Source organism: Oxyura jamaicensis, chromosome 4 (assembly GCF_011077185.1).
Source record: "Oxyura jamaicensis isolate SHBP4307 breed ruddy duck chromosome 4, BPBGC_Ojam_1.0, whole genome shotgun sequence".
Lineage (NCBI taxonomy): Eukaryota > Metazoa > Chordata > Aves > Anseriformes > Anatidae > Oxyura > Oxyura jamaicensis.
In genome coordinates this window covers 67,230,644-67,253,264 of record NC_048896.1, presented here as the reverse complement: position 1 = coordinate 67,253,264, position 22,621 = coordinate 67,230,644, and the positions used below count along the sequence as shown (strand labels likewise).

Below are 22,621 nucleotides of genomic sequence, written 5' to 3'. Positions count from 1 at the left end.
TTCTGCCCCCACCTCTCTTCATCTCCAGAGACTTCCAGCGCAGCTCTGTGTAGCTTTATGTTTATCAGATTTTCTTTTCCCCTTTTCCTCTCTGAGACAGGAAGCTGAGGGTTTTGACCTCATCTGGATCTTTCCCAGTGTCAGGAGGTGGTCTGTTCAAAAAGATTCCATGACACTGATCTCTTCCTGATTTATCAGATAGCTAGGTCAATAAATAAGGTCTCTACTGCTTTTTTCCACAGCTGTGAAACAACCAATGTACTCCTCTGAGGGCTAATTATCAAATCTTTTGAGTTTTTCTTTCAAGGAAAAAGCATTATCTTTCTGGTTAGTAAATTCCATTGCAGCATAACTTAGCAGAGACTGCCTAATTGTGGGAGCCCTGGCTCCCATAAAGCAGTTCTTTTAAATGAAATGTTAACATTAGAGGTCTCTTTCTTGTTGGGAATTTTTCTCTGGCCTGCTAGCAGTATATTTTCACATAGTCACTAAACCCTTTCAATGTTTTTATAAACAGGTGATAGGGCAATTGTCATGCACAATGAGTGCAGCAGGTAACCAAGAATAGGATTCTTCTGCATAACTTCCATGGATATGGACAGTGAGGGTACAGCAGTAAGTGAAAGATAAATAAGCAACTTTCCAGATTTGTTATTTTTCTGTCTCCTCCTAGCCAAAATACCCAGCCCTTGTGCTGCTGCTGCCTCCCCACAGGACTGGCCATATCCTGTCCTAGGTGAGGCAGTTCATTTGACAGTGGATATAGCTCAGCAAAAATATCTCCATCACTAATGAGAAAGCATCTTTTTTGACATTCTAGGAAACAAGGAAATATGGATGGCTCTGGTGACTATCAAGACAACTTCCTTAAAATATCTGGCAGAAGTAATCAGAACACTCCTAAAAGATCACATGTCCCGATAGGAACACTACTATTTTATTCCAAAGGAGGCTTTAAATTAAAAATAATAATAATAATAATCAATTCAATGGTTATTTATTAACAGATTTCCCTGAGAGTTCAACATTTCTGGCTACCAAAGGTCAATCACAGGCTTAGGTTCACAAAAATACCCATGATATGGCCAAATTCTTTTTCTATTTTTTTGCCTTATTTTCCTTGCATTATATTGTTATGACTGGGATAATACTTTTATAAGTTATGTAATTAATAGGATTATACTCTCATAATAAGTGAAAATACACATAAATGCTCATTTTGACTACATGGTATACCCCCAAGATTTAAAAATGTATTGGAATTCAAAGAACTCTCCAGCCCTAACACACCAGTGCCTTTGATTCAGAATAAATGACAAGACTTCTCTGTTTTGATTTATTCATGCCTGCACTGATGTTGCTATAAGTAATTCTTCTCCCAGTGTGCTAAGTTTGAGCTAGAATCTCTCTAATCAACAAATCAACAAGGTAGAATGTTTACTGGAGATTATGTAATAATGATATACAGTTTTTAACAAAAAGCTTCTGTAATTAATATTTCTAGAAACTCTCATACTGCCTTTTAAAAGACAAAAGAAAGATGCAGATGGAGATCATTTATAGAGGACAGACTGAACTAGAACAAATGAACGCTTATTTCCCTACAGAACATGCAAAGTGATATAATCACAAAGCAACTGTTCCACACACTCCAAAAATGATCAAAACCACTGCCATATAATACATATGCATACAACATGGAGGCTCCCAGAGAAAGAGAAGATTTTATGCTTTCGTCATGGTAGAGAAGACAAATCTCACTATTTGTCATGGAGTAATGGGAACCATTCAGTCACACAATGACCGACAAGGTAATGAAGTAGATGCCAGAGATTCCTCCCGACACATGGAGGATCCTTGTGCATTACTGGGTTAAGTCACAGACCACATTGCTATGCTTGCTGGCATTATGACCTGAGTGTAAATCTTTGGTAGTGTTAAATAAAAGAGCATCCTAACTAGATAAATGGCCCAAATCCAAAATAACCACTATAAACCATACCTACCATTACACAATTCTATACATAAGAGTGTGTCGTTCCCCCCCCGCCGTCTGTACACAATTATATTTCAAATTGAATGCAAGCACTGTATACCACTGAATCAAATGTTATGGCTCACAATGAACAAGAGTCTTAAAATAAAACTGTAGATAAGTATTTCCTTTGCATATTTGATACCAAAGAAAATACAAAAGCCTTGAGACAACCAGGAGAGAGCAATAAACTCTAGCTGTTGAATTTCTCTTTTGTCTTGAAGATCCTGGGGTAATACCAGGGGTAAAACCACCCCTGTTTTCAGCTCCCTTAACACTTAGTGTTTAGTAATCCCACAAGCCATTTTTTGTGAAAAATGTGTTCCATGAGTATTAGGGAACAAATCAGCTATTTCTGTTTCAGTCTGCTCACACATTTTCTCTTTCCCTTGTACAACCAAACTGTACTTTTGTAGCACACAATTCTGTCCTCACCAAAGACTGGAGCTAATCTTTATGGCAACGGTGGGGGAATATTAACTACCTTTCAGTAGAGTCCTACTCTCAAGGGCCTTCAGAATAGTAATAGATGAGCAAATAACTCCCTTCTCCTACAGGCAGTAATTAAGAAAGTAAAAGAAAGCTAGTATATAAGACCTAGCCTCTCTATTTCCATTTCAGACATATTAAAATCAATTAAGTGTTTACACTATGTAATGCTTGTTCCTTTCTCACTCATCACTTCTTCAGACTGAGTTTGATTATGCTTGCATTATGTTCCCTGTCTAGATCATCTACAGTACATAGTCTTGTTTTCGACAATGTTTTATGTTGAAGTGCAATAGGACACTGGGAAAGCTCTGGGAAATGCACATCAGGAGGATGCATTCATGGAGAGCTGAACAGCTGGCCAACAAAATGAACAAATTACCACAAGACTACTGGGAATTAGCTAGAGAACTAGAAAGCACTAGCACAGGGGGGAAATATTCTTCTCTCATTTTACATTGGATCTGATGCATTTCAGAGAGCTGAAACAAAAACTGTAGTATAAAAACCTCAAGAGACAGCCAAGTTTGCTTAGGGGCTAAATTTTAATCTTGAGTCATGAACCCATATTTTTCTACCAGGGAATATTTATCAGATACATCTAAAAGGAAACTGCAGCATATTGACCTCTTTTAAAAAAACTGTCTTAAGAAGATTTGTTGGTAGTTAACTTTGTCCAGTCATAACAGCTACATGTTTTGCAGCCAGTTTTGCCAGGAATGGAGGACAGACTGGAAAGCTTTGCAATATCCTCATATTGCAAATGGCAGGTGTATGATGCTGTGACCAATACTGAGAACAGAGCAGAGCTTTCACATTTCCTTCTTTAAACCTATACCTGCTGCACTGTGCAGACATGCATCTGCTACCCTTTGAGAACTTTTTTTTTCTTTCTAATATCTGAAGAATTTTCCCTGGCTAATGACCATCTTAAAATACATCTTTTTTCTTTGTGGAGTACTGCATTACCATCAGTCAACTCAGCCATTAAGCTAATGCAAGATACTAAAGTGGACCACCAAAAGGAATCTAGTTTTCGTGTTCTGAGCCTGCTCCACAACATCACCTATCACACTATATCATATCAATCAGCAAACTCACTTCAAAAACTTGCTCCTGGCCCAGTATAAAACACTACAACAGATATGTGCCCTAACCCACTAGCACAAACCTAACAGAAAACAATGAGGAAAACTGCTCCTTTAGGAACTGCAACTCACACTTTACCATTGAAGTTGTTGAATAATACATGCCATTGCACGCTGACAATATAAATTCTAGTTTCCTCATTTTGGGATGGTAGGTCACTTATAAGCAACAGGAAAGAACATAGAATGGCTTACAATTCACATATGCTCATTTTAACCATTATATGATAAATTTGCTTAAATATAACATAGCTTACCTAACCATGAGCAGTAAAGTAGTAATGTTATATAAAAGTCCAAAAAAGAGAGTGTAGTTTAAAATACAGATCAAAACTGCTGGATTAAAGGGTTAGGTAATAAATAGTCGCAGTTAAAGCAATGTCATACCTCATACAATTTTACTAGTTCAAAGGCTCAGAATAATCTCAAAATGCTCAAAAGCATCTGTGATGGGCCAATATAGGTTAAGTCCCTTCAGCCAGCCCTAATGAACACTGAGGACCGTAAAAATAGATAAGGCAGAAAAAAATGTGATAATAACGACAGGTACTTTATACTTTATCAAATTAACATACCGGACTTCAAAGAGGAAATTTTGACACCTGCCTTTCACACCAAGCTCACACAAGTATTATTTCAGTAGATGAGATCAAAAGACATCTCAGCCTCAAATAAGAATTAGCCACTGTGGTCCTTGAGAATTCTCAGCACATATAAACACAGAAGTAAAACGTACCCACAGAATAACTGAAAAAAAAAAAAAAAAAAAAAAGGCAGGAATTGCAAACAAAAGTTACAGTTGTCTACTCTAACATCTGCTCCTGAGTGAGTTTTTTTTTCCTCTCCCTTAGGAATTGCTTGTGATCATTTCTGGCCTGAATATTCATGTGAGCACTCAGGAGTGATATGCAGAGGTACAAACAGACAGTTTGCTCTGCATTTTAAAGGACAAGTTACTTCTAGATTCAGCAATGATTTTTTTTTTTTTAACCTTTTTTTCCTCTCCCCCTGCAGTTGCAGAGCTCTGAAATTAAGGAAATACATCTGTAGCCAAATGAAAACACTTAGTTTCTCAAATGACTATTTTTTGATTAGAACTCAGTACTGTAACAGTAATTAAAACAAGAACACATTTTCAGCTACTGGCTCTGCAAACTCCTGCTTCCCCTCCCCCAAATGACGTGCTTTAGCAACAGCAAGGTGACTTCCCTTGAGGTCACCAGCAAAACTTCAGGGTTTGACAGATTGGATATAATTGCACTATCCCACTTCAGTCAACACAAAAATGCCTTAAGCTTTCAAAATGACACTTTCTTAAAGCAGAGGTCGGTGGAAAGCATAGGGACGGAAAATCTGCTTCTATTTCAGTTGTGTATCTGGTAAGATGGAAAATTTTTTAAGTCTACACAGATGGTAAATAAATTTCTGCTACATGAGGCAGTTCCTGGAATAAAGAAATTTTCTCAAATAACAAGTGCCAATTTTTTTTTATTACTATTATTTATTTATTTTTTTTTTAAACAGCAAGACTTATTTTTAACTTTCCCAGGGATTTGTTGAGAACTACAGAAGTGTCCTTTCACCTTCAGAATCCTGGTCTAACTCCAGAAATAGCCTCTAATGCCGTTCTCAGCACAGATGAGTTTTCTTTACACTTTAAAAGATGTTTCAAAGCAAAGATCAAAGCTCCACAATTATGCTTTGCTGCTGGTAAACACTCATGCTGAATGCTGTGGTTAGAAAATAAGAAACTTATATTTAAACCCTAAGGCAATCATCTCTGCTGACATTTAAACCTTCATCATTATGCTCCATGAGGCGATGCTGTTGACATGGAGAGGTTGTCCTCCAGGAAGTGTTTTCTTGGGGTGCAAGCTGTCACTAAGCATAATGGAAAAGACTAGTCCAAAACTAGGGACCAAGACACTACAAGCTATTCCTGCTGGTGAAGTTGTGAGAAGACACTTTTTTTTTTTTTTTTTTTTTTTTTTTTGGTGTGGGTGTCAGATCGTCTTAGACAGTCTTGTAGGAGGATTTGGGGAAAAGATTTGGGCCAAATGTTGAAATGATGGCTGGGCAAAGAGACTACGAATCTTACTCTTAATGAGGTCTGGAATAGCTCTCCCCATCATACCAAGGCAGAGTCCAAGCCATGGAAGTTGCCCATCCTTTCTTCTAGCAACTTTATATTCCCTTCCTAACCTGCTCATGTGACAGCATGACTCTATGTTGCTGCTTCCTTAAGCCCGCAGTGAAACCCTATGAAAGGATGATGTTCACAAGGAGAAAAATGCAGAGTATTCTCAAGTCACTGAGTGATCTTTCCCTCACATACACAAGGAGAAACAAGCTCTATAAGTTTAATACTGCCACTCTGAGATGAACGTGTGAAATGAAGAAAAATAAATAAGCAAAGATTTTCTGAAGAGGCATGTGCAAAAGGGAAGAATTAGTGATCTTAACATGCTGACAAGAAGAGTACAGATAAGATAAAGAATAATATTTTTGTCTGACTGAAAGTGTGGATGACCTAGAAAAAAAAAAAATGACATTCTAATCTCAGGCTTTTGTTGCTATCCCCAAGACAACAGGATTCAGGAATATATGTTTTTCTTCTGAATCTGATTAAAGCTGATTCCCCCACAGTCATAACTATTCATAGGCTTCAGTCTGCAAAAACATGACTGATGTAAAACACGTTGCAAAAGAACCTGCAGTTGCAATATAATTTTTCTAAAAGCTTATTAGAATGTGTGTGAAATTTGCTAAATTACAACTCCTACAGAATATTTATCCACAGAAATGTTAATTGAGGAACAGCTAATTACTCCCCAAATTGTTCATGACTACTGCTGCCAGTATTGAGGAGGGCTTGAAAGCAGATCATTCAGGAGGTACTTCTGTGAACTGAGAAAGCTTTGTGCAGCTAAGAGTTGAACAATCACTCTACATGGGAAAATCAACTAATTTTCACCTACTCAATTTCCAGTTTTCCCCCACCTATATAACAGTCTCTCAGTATTTCTGCCCTGTTTGCCCTATTTCTTCTCTTCTCCACTCCCTTGCTATTTTACCTCCTATATAAGTGTAAAGCCTGAACAGGATACTATGCTCATTTACCCCAGCAGCTTGTCACCATCTATCAAGCAGTAGGGATTTTTTGTAAATAGATGAGTTTACAGTGCTGGAATGAATTCAGTGGATGAAGTGAGGTGTGATGTACACATACAGTTGCCATGAAATTTGTGTGAGATAAATACAGCTTGGCATTTAGCAGAAGAAAAGCGGATGGTTTCAGAAACTCTGGGTGTAGGAAAGTAGCTTAGTTTACATTCCCAAATTTTTGCTTGTGGCCATGCTCTTTCACTTCCATCGCAGTGAAAGATGTCAATTTTTGTTCCAAAATATATTCAAAGTTATGTGCTGCACAAGTCATAAGCTTTAGCACTGCTGATTTTTCATGTATTTCATGCCCTCATACCATACAGCCGTGAATCACCCATATTAATGTGCATGATATCATCAGTGTGTGTAAACCTTTTTAAGGAGAATGATAATACCAGCCAAGAGATTAAAATTTGTAGTACAACAACAGAATCAGCTCCTTAAAGGTTTCGTTATTATTAAAATAAATATATTAGATAATATATTTTAGGCCAAAAAAAGTGCTACCCAAATGAGTAAGACACTCAGGATATCCAGATAGGAACATTTGTTTAATTGAATCTGCTACGTGCAAAAATGTTTGGGAAGGAGGCATCCCACGGGAAAGGATAAACAAACTTCCATTTAACATAAATATTTTACGTATTGCATATGCTATTCTAACTCTTACGTAAGGTGAGACTGCAAAAACAATGTGAAACAAGATATGAAAGTTATTGCAGTAACAGGGCACATTATTGAAGGACATCCTCATGTTACAGTGAGCCAATTTTTCATTAACTCAGTGTGTATAAGCCAAGTTCCTTGTGTTCTACTGTTGTAAAAGCACAAGGCATCAGCTAAAACAGACTTATGAAGCCAAAGGATCTGGTTTACATTTGTCATACATTTACTCCAGCACACACACACAGTCATGCGTACGTACAGAGTGCTGTATTGCTGCTCACATTTTTTTTTTTTTTTTTCCAAGGAGAAAGAATATCCCTCTGAATTTGAATTCATAACCATTTTAGGCCATATTCTTCAGAGCCTGGAATGTTTTTTGGCAGCAGAAACAGTATTGTTTCATTTTGTAAAATGTTCAATACACACTATCTGTAGCATAGACCCCCTCGTCTCCACAAACCTCCTGCAGCATCATTAAGAAAGAGAGAGCACGGTAGATGGACAAGAGCATGAGCAACATATTTTTAGGTAGCTTTTGATCAAAGGTACTACCAAGGTGGGAAGCAAGCATAAGAAAACCTGCAGAAAACATTTGGCAGATTGCTCCCACCCTGCTGCAGTTCAACCCATGGGGGCTTCATTGCTTTCTCTGCTTTTAATTACTGGAATTGGTCAGATGTCTGCAGACTTACCCATCACCGTACTAGTGGTATACCAAATACTCCTCAATAGCAGTGGCAATGATGTCACTGCTGCAAAGCCTCAGTCCCCAGGGCTGGTCAGGGTGGGCTGCTCTTCTGTGCCTCCTCCCCAGGCTCAGCACTGCTAACAGAGAAGCTTTTGCTTTTAGCACAGGGCATGTCTGCAACAGAAAGGCATGCTGAAAAAGCTGCTGCACCCTCGCTACAGCTTCAAAGGCTTTACTAGCACAGACTGAAGGGAGTGCTCCGATACTGACTTTCCAGGTTACTGCTCTACTGCCTGGGTATTGATGGAAGCTGTATCTCTGTATGCCTCTCAAATCTCTGTTCTCTCTTGGTTGTTAATTCAAAGTGAACATCGTGGTGGTGAAAAGGCAGGATGAACCATTCCAGGAAGCAAATTCCTTTTCTTATATTTTGCTTTAACATATTGTGGACAGTCGTGATGCCCCATGTACTCCACAGGGCTTTGCCCAAATGGTTTAATTCTGCTTCTGCTTTGCTGAAGCTATAAATTTATTTTTGTCTACTATGCCCATTCCTTAGCTTAGTTCCATCAAAAATGTGATGTTAATTGCTATTCTGGTACCATTTTAGGAAGTCAGTCATTGGTCCGTTCATTTATTATGACTTCAAACTGGCAATTTATAGTTTACAAACAGCAAATAATTGCCCTTTACCAATCAAAGCTTCTTAAAAATTAATTTTGAAAAAAAAAAAAAAACAAAAATTTTAAAAAAGTTTTCATTGAATTATTTCAAACCCAGACAAGATTAGAAATTTTGGAGTATTACTGTATGACACTAAAAAGTTCTCTGCATTGATCCCTAGAGGTGTCTAATATCACTTTGGTGGAGTGATCGCGTGTGATTATGAACCATATATAAATACAAATACTTTCATGACCATTTTAGGTAGCTGAAATCCAACTAATGCATAACTTGATGTGCAACAGTCTCTTGGTTTGCAGTCTAGACAATGCTGGCAGCCTCTAAAATTTATTGCTGAACACTGTCACAAAAATGTGTCAAAGTAAAATTTGCATAAAGGTTATACTGTAATGGCCTGGCAATCATCCCATCCTGTACTGAGCTTGTTTTAAATACTTTTCAGATTGTTTGAAATACATCATACTTCAGTCCAAACACAAAGGAAGTCTGTGGGAAAGCATTCTTTAGCTTTTCAGATGGAGATAATATTTAAGATACATATTTTCATGAGAGGAACAGAGAAAATTCATGGTCATCTAATCACATTAACAGAAATGCTTTATGATCACCCCTTTCTACTAATTACCATAGATACTATGCATAGTTAAAAAAAAATAATCCAACCATTTTAGTCAATTTATATTTTTGTACTATATCTTCATTATTAAATGGTAAATTTAGGAAGTAACTTCTCAATGCAGAAAACAGAAGTATTCATGACAGCCTGATGGTTTAAGTTTGTTTTGTTTTTAAAGAAACCATACTATTCATTTTGCAGCTCTTGCCAGATTCTCCCTGATGCCTTGAAAATTATGGCCATTTAGTAGCAATGTGCAAATACAGCAAATTCTTTGTGGTGAAGCAACTGTTGATTTCAGTTGCCCACTGTACTAATACTACAGACTGTAGCTCTGAGACATGTGGCTTGCAACTAGCCTTTCAAAAGCTCTTGTGGCTTCAGATCTCTCACCAGTTTTTGATAGCACTCATATTAACATTATGGCTTTGGAAAAACAGATATATATTCTTTCCTAAAGCCTTTGAAAAGTCTGAAAAGGAAAAAAGTCTGAAATGAAAAGGTCTGAAAATGAAAAAAGATGGAAGTGGAACAAAAGCAAATTCAGATTCCTTACATGAGGGGAAAAAAAAAAAAAAAAAAGATTTCCATTGTTTGAATGACCAGTTTTTGAAGAGATACCAGATTTCCACAATTTGTATTTTTCACTGTCCTTCACAAAACTCAGAAAAAAACATTCACTAGATGCCAAGACGATATTATTCATCTCCATGTATGAAAAATCTATTCTGGCATAAGCGCACATCTGAATTATAGAGGAAATACAGTTAAAGAACCATGATTTGAAAGTAATTTTGCTGCAATAGGTTCTTCTACAGTTACTAGCTTCTGTGGTCTCTAAGGTTACAAATTACTACAACACCATAGTTCAGCAAGGCACTTAAACACATCCAAAAAACACAGTAGTTCCACTGACATACATTAATGCTTTTTTAATGTCTGGATTTAACCTGCAAAGCCTTGGACTCTTATGACCATTGCTATCCAAATTTTCAGAATTTCTAATTGTCATCGTAATTTGAGAATGTAGGATATCATGTTCTGCTATTTGGATTGCTCCACTAGAATATTTGGAAGAGAATTATTAAAAAAAAAAAAAAGAAAAGAAAAAAAAAACTTGCTGAGAAAAACCTGTGGAAAATGAATGCATTTACACATTTATACTTTTTTTTTTTTTTTTTTTGCAAATATGCAAATAAAAATAATTGACTTTGAAAATCACTAGCCTTTACAGCTGTCATCTTGCTCTAGCTGAACCATATTTGCAGACTAAATCTCACGATAAGGTAAATTCAATTCCCTATGGTCAAGTAGGCTATAGCATATAAGTCATATTCTCATTTTTATTGTGTTCCTGCATAGTCCTTTCATTTATATTTGTACTTTTATCATCTGTGTGTCTTTCCTAGGGTGACCTGAGTTACTGTTACAATGCAACCCTAGCAAGGGTGTATCCTGAACCAGCCCACAACTGCCATTACAACCTCTGTGCTAATAGTTTAGTCTGAGATCCCTACTAAACCAGTTTCTATACAGAAATGCACTAAGAGCTATGCTAAATTTAAAAACAAAACTGAAGACTGGTATCATAGTATGAAAATGGAAATTTAAATCAACTTAAATTAATCCAGTTTATTATAATATAGTTTTTTAAATTTTTAAATTAAATTATAACAGTAAACAAAGACAGGATTTAGGTAAGCGGGGATTAAGACACCAGAAAGACATACTTGTGACAGGTCGGGAAGCCTAATGCCTGGTATTTTTATGGCAATAAAATAAGAAATAGATCTAAAAATGTTGGATACAATTGTTCACAACAGGTTCACATTATTTTTTCAAGAAGAATCTAGTGCTGACAACGGACTACTCAATGGAAAAGGATCATGTGCATGTGCTATGAATAGTAGAGACAGCAGTAAAAAAGTCTGTAAGGAAATCATTGCAGTAAAATAGGTAGCTCTTTTATGAATTTTTTGGAAGCATTCCTACCACCTCCCTCCCAGGTACCTTACTGGGATGATGAAGCCAGCAGGCAAGGTTATGGAAGCTTCCTCTGGAGTCAATTTGCAGGGTGATACAAGCAGAAACTTGTGGAAGAAACTAACTTTCTAACTCAGCATAAATAGCATAGAATTAACCTTGTAATACAGAATATATTACCGATTATAACGAAAGAATCATCCTTCACATCTCATGGACAAAGACTAATACTCAAGTAGCGAATATGGATCAAAAGGACTGAATTTAGCTAAGCATTTTGTTGTTGTTGTTCATGTTAATATAACAGTAAATGATGAAATAATGGAACAACTTTTACTGTATCAGTACAGAAAACAATAAATCTCACTTTAAGAATCACAAAGTTTTAGTGTGGGGAAGAGACAAAGGTATACGGAAATGTGTTTCAACCTTTCTACCTGGGTTTCTTTCTTCATTTACTGCCATCCTTATTATATTTTCTTTAAATTAATTTGTATCTTGTTGACACTGGCTGATACTGGCTGTGTCCTTTGCAGAACACATAGCATTTAATCTAGATACATGGCTTAAAATAGTAACAATACTATTGAGCATACTAGTGAGCATAGGGAATAGCCCTAATTGTTATACTCTCCAGTCTTTTCGGAATGACTTAGAGATAATATAAACTATTTGAAACTGGAAAGCTTCTAAGGTGGCCACCAGAAAGAGTTATGAGTAGATAACACTAAATGTAGAAATCCCATAAAAGAGTAATGTGCGATTCATACACTGAAAAGATTGGTACATCTTTTACAAAATACATCCATAACATTTCCTGAAATCAATATATAATTGATTTCTAATTTCACTGCACTATGTGCAGTAAAGTGCAGCCAGCACTTTATCACCATTAATCTTACAAAAATTTATTACTACTCTTTACCACTTGAATGATAAAGATTCTCAAGTATCTCCATAGTAAAACAGAAGTTTCACATTAGAAGAGAACCCCAAAAGTTTCAGAATTAATACTTAATTTAGATAAGCAACCAAAAGTTTATCCTCTGATCCAAAATTTATCTGAACTATCTTAAACATGACTTAAAAGTCCTAGAGAGCCTGTTTTTAGAAGATTTACTTGAAATGTCTTTCTATGGAGTTCTCAGAAAACACTGTCTTTCTTTGTTTCTTCCACAGGTTTATGAAAATAACATTATTAAGCAATGCAAAAGAACATTGGTTTGAATTGCCTGAGGAAAAGGTTGCTTTCAAAGCCGCAAATTTATATTCTCTTATTTTGTGTTCCAGACTGTAATGATATATCGGAGACTGAAAAGTATTAAATTATAGCAATGAATTACAGATTTTCAGTAAACTGTTCTTAATTGTGTGCATATCTTCATAGGAGAGATTCTTAACTGTGTGCCTTAACCCACCTTGCTATTTTGCATTGAAAAACAATCTTAGCTAACATTTTACAGTTCTGGTGCACTTGTGCACCTACTCAGTAGTCCCCACCAGGGATTTTGCTTCTTATCCCTAATCTTGATTAAACGAGCAGCTTGGAGAAAGTGTAAAACAGAGCACAAGCAAAAATTTGCAAAGCTCTTTACAGGGTAATAGCTATTTTTTTCCCATTTTACAATCAACACATAGTAACTAAACTTTCTCCTTTTGGTGGTATGCCCTTGAGAAAAAATAATCAATACTTTCTGGTTTCGCATAAAGTTGTTCTCTAAAACCTCCATTGCACTATACACATGAACATTCATGTGAGCTATTGATATTCCCGAGCTAAAAATGTTAGAGCTCATTCATTCCAAAGATTATTCAAATCTTTGGAAAAAAATCAGAATTTATGATTGTAATTGCTTTAAATCTAAAATTTATATAATCCAGGACATTTATGCTTTTGCAACTGTGTGTCATTAATAAGCATCAGCTTTATGTTGTAGATAAACAGCATTGACTTTTAGTCAACACACACATAAAAAAAGGAAGTTTTGATTACTGTGGAATTTTTCATTTAGACATATCATCATTAATATACCACAATTAAATTCAGGCCCTTCCTACTTCTGGAGCTTAAGAAGTCTTTCTCAGAAAGCAAAGGAGAACAGAGCATTGAGCCTCAACCATCTGAGCCCTGGTGACTTGAAGGAGCAAAGAATGCTTAACAGCTGGACCTGACTGCAAAAAGCATCCACAGTGTCAGTACATCCATCATGACTAAACCAATTTACTGAAATGAAGCTAGTGTTGGTCAAAGTTGCTAAACTTAAGCCCTTAAGCCCCCAAACCTACATTCATCTGCAGAGCAAGTACAACAGATTCACAGTCTCACCTCAGCTTCAGTTTGAAGGCAGCAGATCTCAAGATAAGAGGAGAGGTCATGCACTGTTGCCACAATTAAAAGCAGTTAAAAATATGTTAACGAGGAACAGGTTTTCAGAAGAATTTAGTACCAGCAAGAGCAGAGTGATGTTGACTCAGAGGTCCTAAGATCTTAGCTGTCATCGAAGTACCTGAGTTCAGCACTTCTCTGTGGTCCCACAGGGTGCCACCTTGAGATGTGGGTGCCCCGATACGTTTAGCAATTAATCTCCATTTGCCTCTTCCAGTATTCTGACCTCTACGAGCACATATTTATGTGCACCTATAATTGACTCTGAGCATTAATCAGTGTGTTTTAGGCCTTGACTGCACTGTGTGAACTGCTGACCTTGAGAGAAAAGGTTTTATATACCATTCCCAATTCCTTCGGTCTTCCTGTCACTGCAAAGCAAATACCTGACTTTTATGGATGGATTCAGTTTCAAGTCTGTTGTTTTTTTAATGTTTTGTTAAAGTTATAAAAGTGGCTTTCAGGGAAAGTTTGTAAACATAGGCACATTTTTCATTACAGATTATAACCAACACAGACAGCCTTTTGTACAATACTGAATGATTAAATAGATAAAATCCCACAAGCAGGAACATTGTTTGCAGAAGTGTCCTGCAAACTTTGAGATAAATAATACCAGATGCAACAGATCTCTCTCCCCTCTTGCCAAACAGTTGTTGGTTGAGTTCTTTAAACCAAAGTGTTACGAAGTGACTCCTTCCAATCTGCTCCTTCCGAATTTGTCCCTCTTGACTACAAACATGGCTTCACAGTTGCTACAGCCATGTAACTCTCAACCTTCCCTGAAGCAACTCTTTAACTCTTTTTTTTTTTTTTTTCCCCCCCTCTCTTCTTTCTATGCTCACTTGCTCTCTTAGTTTTTCACGGTTACAGTCTACCTGGAACCTATATATTTTGCCTATTTAAGTATTTAATGACACAAACACAAAGCACAAATATATTCTCAAATATAATTCTGAGCTTACATTTAAAATATGAGTGCATGACCTCAAAACAAGAAATAAGAAGATACATAGGAACTAGCATTATCAAAGCTAGTAAAAGTATATATTACACTGAAAGCTAATGTGGGCAGAGTCACTACACAGTGATTGTATATAATAAAAAGAAATTGAATCTGCATTTTCAAGTGAGGTTTTGAAACTACACTGTAAAAATGAATCTTGCTAACAATATGACATGTCTGTATCAATATAATCAACTATGCTTGGTAAAAAAGGAGATGCAGAAAAAGCAATTGAGACTATGGTTATCATAATCAATTAGTTTTCCAATATAATATCAATTAATTAAAAAAATTGAAATTTTACCTACAGATGGGTGTTTAGCATTTCTGGTACTGCTAATCATGTGGCTAATCCTGTTATTTAGCTGTAACTCGGAGTCATAGCTACTGCAAGATCACTCAAACAGTTGGCACATTAACTGTGATTGCATGAACTACTAAGGGAAGACTGGCTTTGAGAGCTTCTGAAACCTTTTGCAAAAGTCACAAACAGTTTCCAACCATATCACTTGATTGTTAACTTTAGTAAAGGGATTATGCAAGGGAGCAAGGACCAGCTATTCAGGATGCTGTGTTGGCATACAGTACTTTAGAATGTGTGAGTTTGTGCTCTAGGACTTGTGGTTCAGTGAAACAACTACTGAGGCACTACAACTGGTTGGAAAAACAAACAAACAAACAAACAACACCAGAATTAACAGAAAACAGATTTATATATATATAAAAAAAAAAGGACAAAAAATGGATTATGTCAAATGAAAAAAAAAAAAAAGGAAAGGAGGAGTAAACAATTAGACACTGGTTATTAGGAAGAATTAGCAGCATAGCTGGGAAAACTAGACTTCAGGATGAATCCTGTAGTGCCACAGCCAGAAAAACTCCTTCCACAAGAGTCAATGGGAGCTTTATTGCTGGGGAATCTAGCCATTAAAAGTTTCCTTACTTTGTGTAGAAAGGGTAACTCTCAGGTTACTTTAAAATTACATTTTTTTTTTTTCAAACTCAGAAATACTTGTTTTTGTTCATAGGGCTGACCTGAAAACTGAAGAACTACTGTAAAATTTTTCCATGTCTTTTTTTCCTCTTGCAGTTTTGTTCCACTTTTTCCCCTGATCTTTTTGAATAAGATTTCCAAATCTCTGGGCACAATCTCTTTCCTAAAACAGCTAATGACACTTGATAGCAACAGAAAAAATAAAAATAAACCCAAACCCACTGAAGATGCTAATCCATTTAGTCTCGAGCAACATATATATATAAACAAAATGAAGTGAATATAAAGGAATTTCCAAATTCACAGCTCAGCCATTCTCAAACCTTAAAAGTTTCTGAAACTATAACCTATAGCCACATTTTCCTCAAAACTATTTGAAGAAAAATCTGACAATAAAAAAAGAAAAAAGCTGAAAAATACATTTTATCACCAATCAGTAAGTCACAGTATCTCATTTGTAAGAAACTGGGGGGGAAAACATTAGAAACAATCTCTGCAGTTTACAAGCATCCTACCTTTCTTTTGCGCAGTTTCACTTGACTGTCTGAATATTCTTGTGTGGTCAAATGATTCCTTAAATGTAAACACTGAATATCTTCTGCTGAACTGACATTTGAAAGGCATTTGTTTTCAGGGGCCGCTTGAGGTTCTGTGAAACCACTTTCATCCAGACCATTTTCCACTGCCGGGATGCGAGAGCAAGAAGATTGCATAAGGCAGTCGCTGGATTCCACTGATGAACATGGTTGTCTATCACTGCTGGTGCATGAATCAGAAGAAATCCCACTCTCTACCACATTACACTCAGACTTTCCAAGCCCATCTTTAAAAGCATCAGATTTCCTGCGCTGTTGTGCAATTACAGCAGTATGAAGCAGCTGTTTCCCAGGCATAATAATTTCTTTCACATTTGGAGAATTAGAAAGATTTTCTTTCTCTACACTTACTACTTCATTTAAGCCTTCATAATTACAAAGCTCCAGGCTTTTTCCAATACTGCCACAAGTGTCTTCTTCCATCTCCTCTTTAGGAACTATGTCACAACCAGGTTTCTTACTAATATACCCAATTATGCCAGATGCTTCAGTTTCCTTGTTACCCTCCATCATTGGTACCATCTGTGTTAAGGAGCCTGCTCCATTTAAATTCTTTTCTTCAGCTTCTGGTTCCCTTCCAACAACAGTGATGGGGTAGTTAACACTATCCAGGTTGAGTGTTGAATAGTCATCATCATCATCAGACACATGGACTAGAGTTTCTGTGCTGGCCTCCAGAAAATGCTCCTCATCTTCATGGTTATCATTTTCATCCACCTCCTTTGAAACATTTCCAAGCTGCTTTGCAGGGAAGCCAATCAGCTCTCCACTGTGACAGCATTCTGGAAATGATGCGCATTTTTCTTTCCGGTCCACACTCAAAACCTCATCTTTTTCCATACTTGTCTGCAAGTTATCAGCTATGAGTCCGTGACGACATGCTGTATTATACTCCACAGACTCCAAAGCCAATCCCATCCACTGGGTCACATGTTCTTCCCAGCTTTTCTTTCTGATTGCTAGAGACATGTCATAACAGTTCAGCAGCAGGCTACAGCGTACCTTCCATGGAGGACCAAAGATGTCATGGCTGCTGTGCGCTGCTCCAGAAGGAGAGAGGGTTTCATCATTTTAACATCTGCAAGAAATGAAAAAATAAATGAAATAAGGAAAAAGAAAAAAAGACTAGGTTATTGAATCAACTCCAAATTTAAAAAGAAAACGAGGGAAAGAACAGTTTAAACAAAAGTGTAAAAGCAAGATAAGACTGTGGGAGCAGAAGGACAGGAATTTAGAAGACTGTTTTGTTTAAAGTTTCAATACTTTTCATACAAAACTTGACAGTACTCATAATTCAGTAGATTTTTTTTTTTTTTCTGATTGTTCTCCATTATCAAATCAACAAAAATGTTATAAATAGGCACATGGATTTGCAAGTAGCTCAAGAGCCAAATTCTGACAACAACTCTCTTCACTATGTCTGTCATAAGATATTAATTTCCATGGATATAAATTGCATTATGTCTTATGATTGCTTTGCACACACAGTTATTTTGTATTTCGTCTTCATCCATGGATACCCCCCCAAACACCCCTGAGAAGTATTTTGGCAGTTTCACAAATAAATAGAGCAAAACTTGAGGGTTACTCTAAATCTTACCAAAGTTATAACCCATTTCTCTTATGAGTAGCTTTGGGCCAGAATTTTTGCCATTCAGAGGCTCTCATTTTAATGATCATTTCATTCTCTTTTGGACAAGTTATAGTTACAAATGTTACATGAAACTGCAGGAAGAAGTAGTTGTTGTGTGATAGAAAAAAAATACTACTCTAGAAAAACTAATTTAAGGTTTGGGCATATCCCTTACCTCAAAAATATCATAAAACTCAGAGGGAAAAAAAAATGGAAAAACTAAAACTAAAACCAAACCAAAGACAACCTTGGTGAATATATTGAATATATTCAGGATCTACTATGTAAGGAAGGGTAAAACACTTATTTAGGGTGGGGGTCTCCAGAAGGGTAACTTGTAAGCCAGTATGGTCAGCCACAACCATGCATCTCACCGAGACTGTCAGGGTCTGCCACAGCCCACTGTCCCCACCCAACAGTACAGGTATTTTTCATTGACTTCCAGATGATAACATTTGAGATACATTAATCTTGTCACATTGCTTGTTCAATTTAACACAAAGAAAATACCTCATATTAATTTATGCATTATAAGATGTTCTTTGTCAAATGACAAAGCAGAACTTCCGTCCCATAAAATATCAGAGGTTCAAGGAGCAGGCACTTCTACTTTGCACTTCTTACATAAGAACTGTCAGCACTTGGATCTGCTTATTAATTTCACCAATAAAAGATTAAGTACTAAGTTTGTTCTGGGTCATTTCAGTCCACTAAGACAAATTCTGATTGCCCACCAGGCTACAGACTGTGTTGACAAATCACATGCCTGAAGGTATAAAAGTATTCATCTTCAAGGAAATGCAGAATTATGCCCGTGCAACCAAACCTCTGTAAATTATGTCATGACAAAGTGACTTTTAGGACTGAGTTGTACACACTCTTAGATCTTTAACCTTCTCTGATGATGGCAAGTTTAGTTTCACATTCACATTTTCCACCTCTGTGCTTAAAAAGAAAATATATTCATAAGGTAAGAGAATTCCATGCACAAGTCATTAACATGTGGGAGGCAGAGGAAAATGGAAAATAACACACACAGCCAGGCCAAAAAAAAAAAAAAAAAAAAAAAAAAAAACTGCTTTCAGAGGCAAAATTTGGTAGTAAGAACTTAATTCAGCTTTAAGTTTCTCTTTTCTTTCCTGGTTGAATATGAGAGCAAGCTTAAATATTGACATGTAAAGTCAGATTACTGCATAAATTTGCAGTGCATTTGCACTCTTATTCTGACTTCATTTCATATTTATATTCTCCTACTGTTTTTAACTGTGCATGGTCCAAAATTACTACAGATCAACAATTAAAATGTATTTAACTACTGTTGCACCTTTCTCTCAGTGACCATAAAGCTCTCCAGAAACAATTTAACTGGTTTGACAACAGTGCTGTGTTTTGACCTCCGAAGGTTTACTAAAGTTTACTAAAAGGTGCTCTATGGTTTCTGCTGTCCTCCATTAGCACTGCTAAGAGTCGCACCTGGGTGCAATTCATTTGCAGCTTCCCTCTGTCTTCCTCCCCTACTAGAAGCTCTGCTTAAGCTCCATCTTCCTTACAAAAAAAAAAAAAGTTATTAAAAAAAATGAGTTGCTACAGCCACACATGGGAATTTCTGACAAAAATACGTGATATATCAAGAAAAAAGACTAGTGTGCGGAGTTAAAAAAGGCAACTTCCTCATGGCATTCATGCATCCCCCTTCTTCAGATTTAGGCTGCTTGCAGCATGCAGCATGCGGGCATTCAGAGAGTTAAAGGGCGTGTGTTAATCTTGCTGCTGTTATATGGAGTTACACGTGTACAGAAAGGGGAGAACAGATCCCTTACTGTTTTTCATTTTTTGGATGTAGAGAGTTATATTTCATAGGGGATGAAAAACAAATAAATTTTACTTGAGGAACCCTTCTGTTTTACTTGTGCTATCACTAGTTTTGGCTGCCTAGTAGACTGCAGAAAAAAATGATTAAATGGGAGAATACCCAATTCCTAGCTTGAAATATAAGACAAATAAATACATGACAAGGGCACTTTCATTGTTCTCTAAAAAAATCTTCTTAAGTTAATGCTGAGTATGAAAAAATTACCTTGCACACGCCTGCTATCTGGGCAGCTCCAGCTCCCAAGTCACCACAGCCCCCTCATTCCCTTGGCATGTGGAGAGCCCCTACTTTGACGGAAGCTCAGTTTCCTTCAGCTCCCTCCTCCACTCCCCAAAGGCTGCATCATCTGCTACAATTCAGCCTAGAACTTCTTTCCCTGCTACAGTTGTGCAATAGTTATGGGCCAACAATCAGCTTTTCTCTCTTTTCCACCTCCATCTGAGGACTTATCTCCTTTGCACTCACATAAGCTGTGCAAGGGGAAGATCCACCACTCCAGAACTCTGAACAAGATTCATAACCATGCTCCTTTCTCTGCCAAAGAGAAAAGAATGCTGCCACTTTGTAGAAGAAAGGGTTCCTATTACCGTTATTGTTGCCTACTTTTTTATTTATGTGCAGCCCCTTTCTGTTCAACGCAAACTGTAATGGAAATGAAAAGCAGGACAACATTCTGTACATTCAGTTTTGGAAGCTTTGCATAAAGTCTCATGGAACTTATAGTTACTTTACAACAGATAAAGCACAGACTGAAGGCCTGTATGAGATGAACTGGTAGGCTATCCTATAAGTATATTGTCTAATATTTTCCTTTAAGAAGGATTCTTGTGATTTTTCCTCAGCAGCTCAAATTAAACTGTTTCAAGGAGGTTTTTGAAATTCAGACAGAGAAGTGTCCTCTCGTTATCTCATGATATTCCATTCAAGGGAGGCCGGTACACACAGCCAGGGCTGTCTGGTCTTCCTCAGTCTCCCAGGACACAAGAGGCTCACTCTGTCTTTCTTTCATGGTGGAGAAAGTGGTGAGGGGAGAAGTGTGGAGCCCTTCAGCAACAACCACCCCATGAGATGGGGCAGTGTCACGCCACAGTGGCATAGGACAGGACAGCTATGGCAAGGCAGGCACAGTGAGCCATCACCATACAGGGAGGCAGCCCGATGCCATCCCTAGCAGTACCACACCAATGTGAAATTTAGTTTTTTCCTTATGATTTGCATGTAATATAAATTTTATTTTATTTTTATTTTTTGCAAAAGAGTAAGGCAAAGTGTTAGCTTATAAACTTACACTGAGATGAAAGGCTTTTTTTTTTACATAGCAGGCACATGTAAGCAACTGAGATCAAGCAGAAATATTTATTTGGTTATCATTATTTTATCTTTGTTGGTCTGTGACCCAGGTCAGCAAACTTTGTTTAAGGAAGTCTGAGTGAACAGGGTCTGTTTCCTATAAACTCATCTCACATCTTCCTGGTCTGGCTTACATTCAGCTCTTTCAGTAACTCCATACCAAGCTCTGAGACAGAATGGTGTTTACAAATAGTTTGAGATAAAACATAACCCTCTAGGTCCTCGCTCAGCTAGTTATTTTAAAATATCTTCTGTTTTAGAATTTACAGACCTTCCCTCTCTTATTTCCTGGATACATACCACTCATTGGATTTGACTGAAGCAGGGGCTCACCTTGTCTGCAGCTGCTAAGTAAACAGGCTTTGTGGTGCATTTGTATAGATCATTCTAAACCCTGATTTCCTGGAATATCAATATAAGGAATATTTTTTTGCAGGGTATCCATCTAGTGAATACCTGATGCATTTTCCTTATTTTCTTTTAAATGTAAAAGATAATTATGTAGCAGCAAAAATTAAAAGTATTAAAAGTAAATAACAGTAGAAGGCTATGGCTATTTTAACAGTTTTTTTTTTTTTTTTCCAGAAAGTATGTGATGCATATTTTATAATATATATATAAATATATATATATATTTAAAGAAGACTTACCTATACTAAGGTAAAGAAGAATATAAAAACTGACTCTGCTACACCGCAGATCATTTTTAAAGGACTCAAGTAAATGCGATATATATAAGTATAGAGAAAGTATAGCTTATTAGACAGTGACCACCTAAAATTTTCCCCTTCTGCCTCTGTTTTTTCAAAACAAAAACTATTGAAAGTGAAAGTGTCAAGAAATAAGAATTCTAATCTTACTTTTTCCTGACATTTTCTTTATCAATGTATTTTTATTCTTAAAAATTAATACTAGCAGCTATGTTGCATACATAACATTTGGGACCATAGCCTATCTAATAAACCCTAAAGAAACTACTGTCACCTGTGGGATAACCGATATGAATTCTGCTAACAGTTAGTCTTGACAAGAATTATCCAAATGGAAAATTTTCAGTGACTTAGTACTCTTAATACTTTTGCATACAAAACCACAAAGTCAGACAGATAGGAATTTTCTGATGTAGTTATACAATGGGAGGTGCATAGGAACTGAAGGATACATTGCAATGTTTTGGATTACTACAAGCCATTGGCTAAGTTTTTAGTGACACTCACATCCCATAACAAGTGCCAGTTCTAAAAGTTTTCTTTTGGGAAAGAATGAATAACAGTTGAAGAGAGAATCAATAACAGTTATGGGCAACATA

General features: G+C 36.6%; 1 protein-coding gene across 3 annotated transcripts in view; it reads right to left on the bottom strand.

The window, feature by feature from the left end:
* DLC1 (DLC1 Rho GTPase activating protein) overlaps positions 1-22,621 on the bottom strand; it is a 286,531-nt gene that overhangs the window by 190,325 nt on the left and 73,585 nt on the right. For all 3 annotated transcript variants that reach the window (XM_035323410.1, XM_035323411.1, XM_035323409.1), the window contains one exon: positions 16,376-17,534. In XM_035323410.1, coding sequence (XP_035179301.1) covers positions 16,376-17,425 — 1,050 coding nt within the window. In that variant the 5' untranslated portion in view covers positions 17,426-17,534. The remainder of the gene's footprint in view (positions 1-16,375; positions 17,535-22,621) is intronic.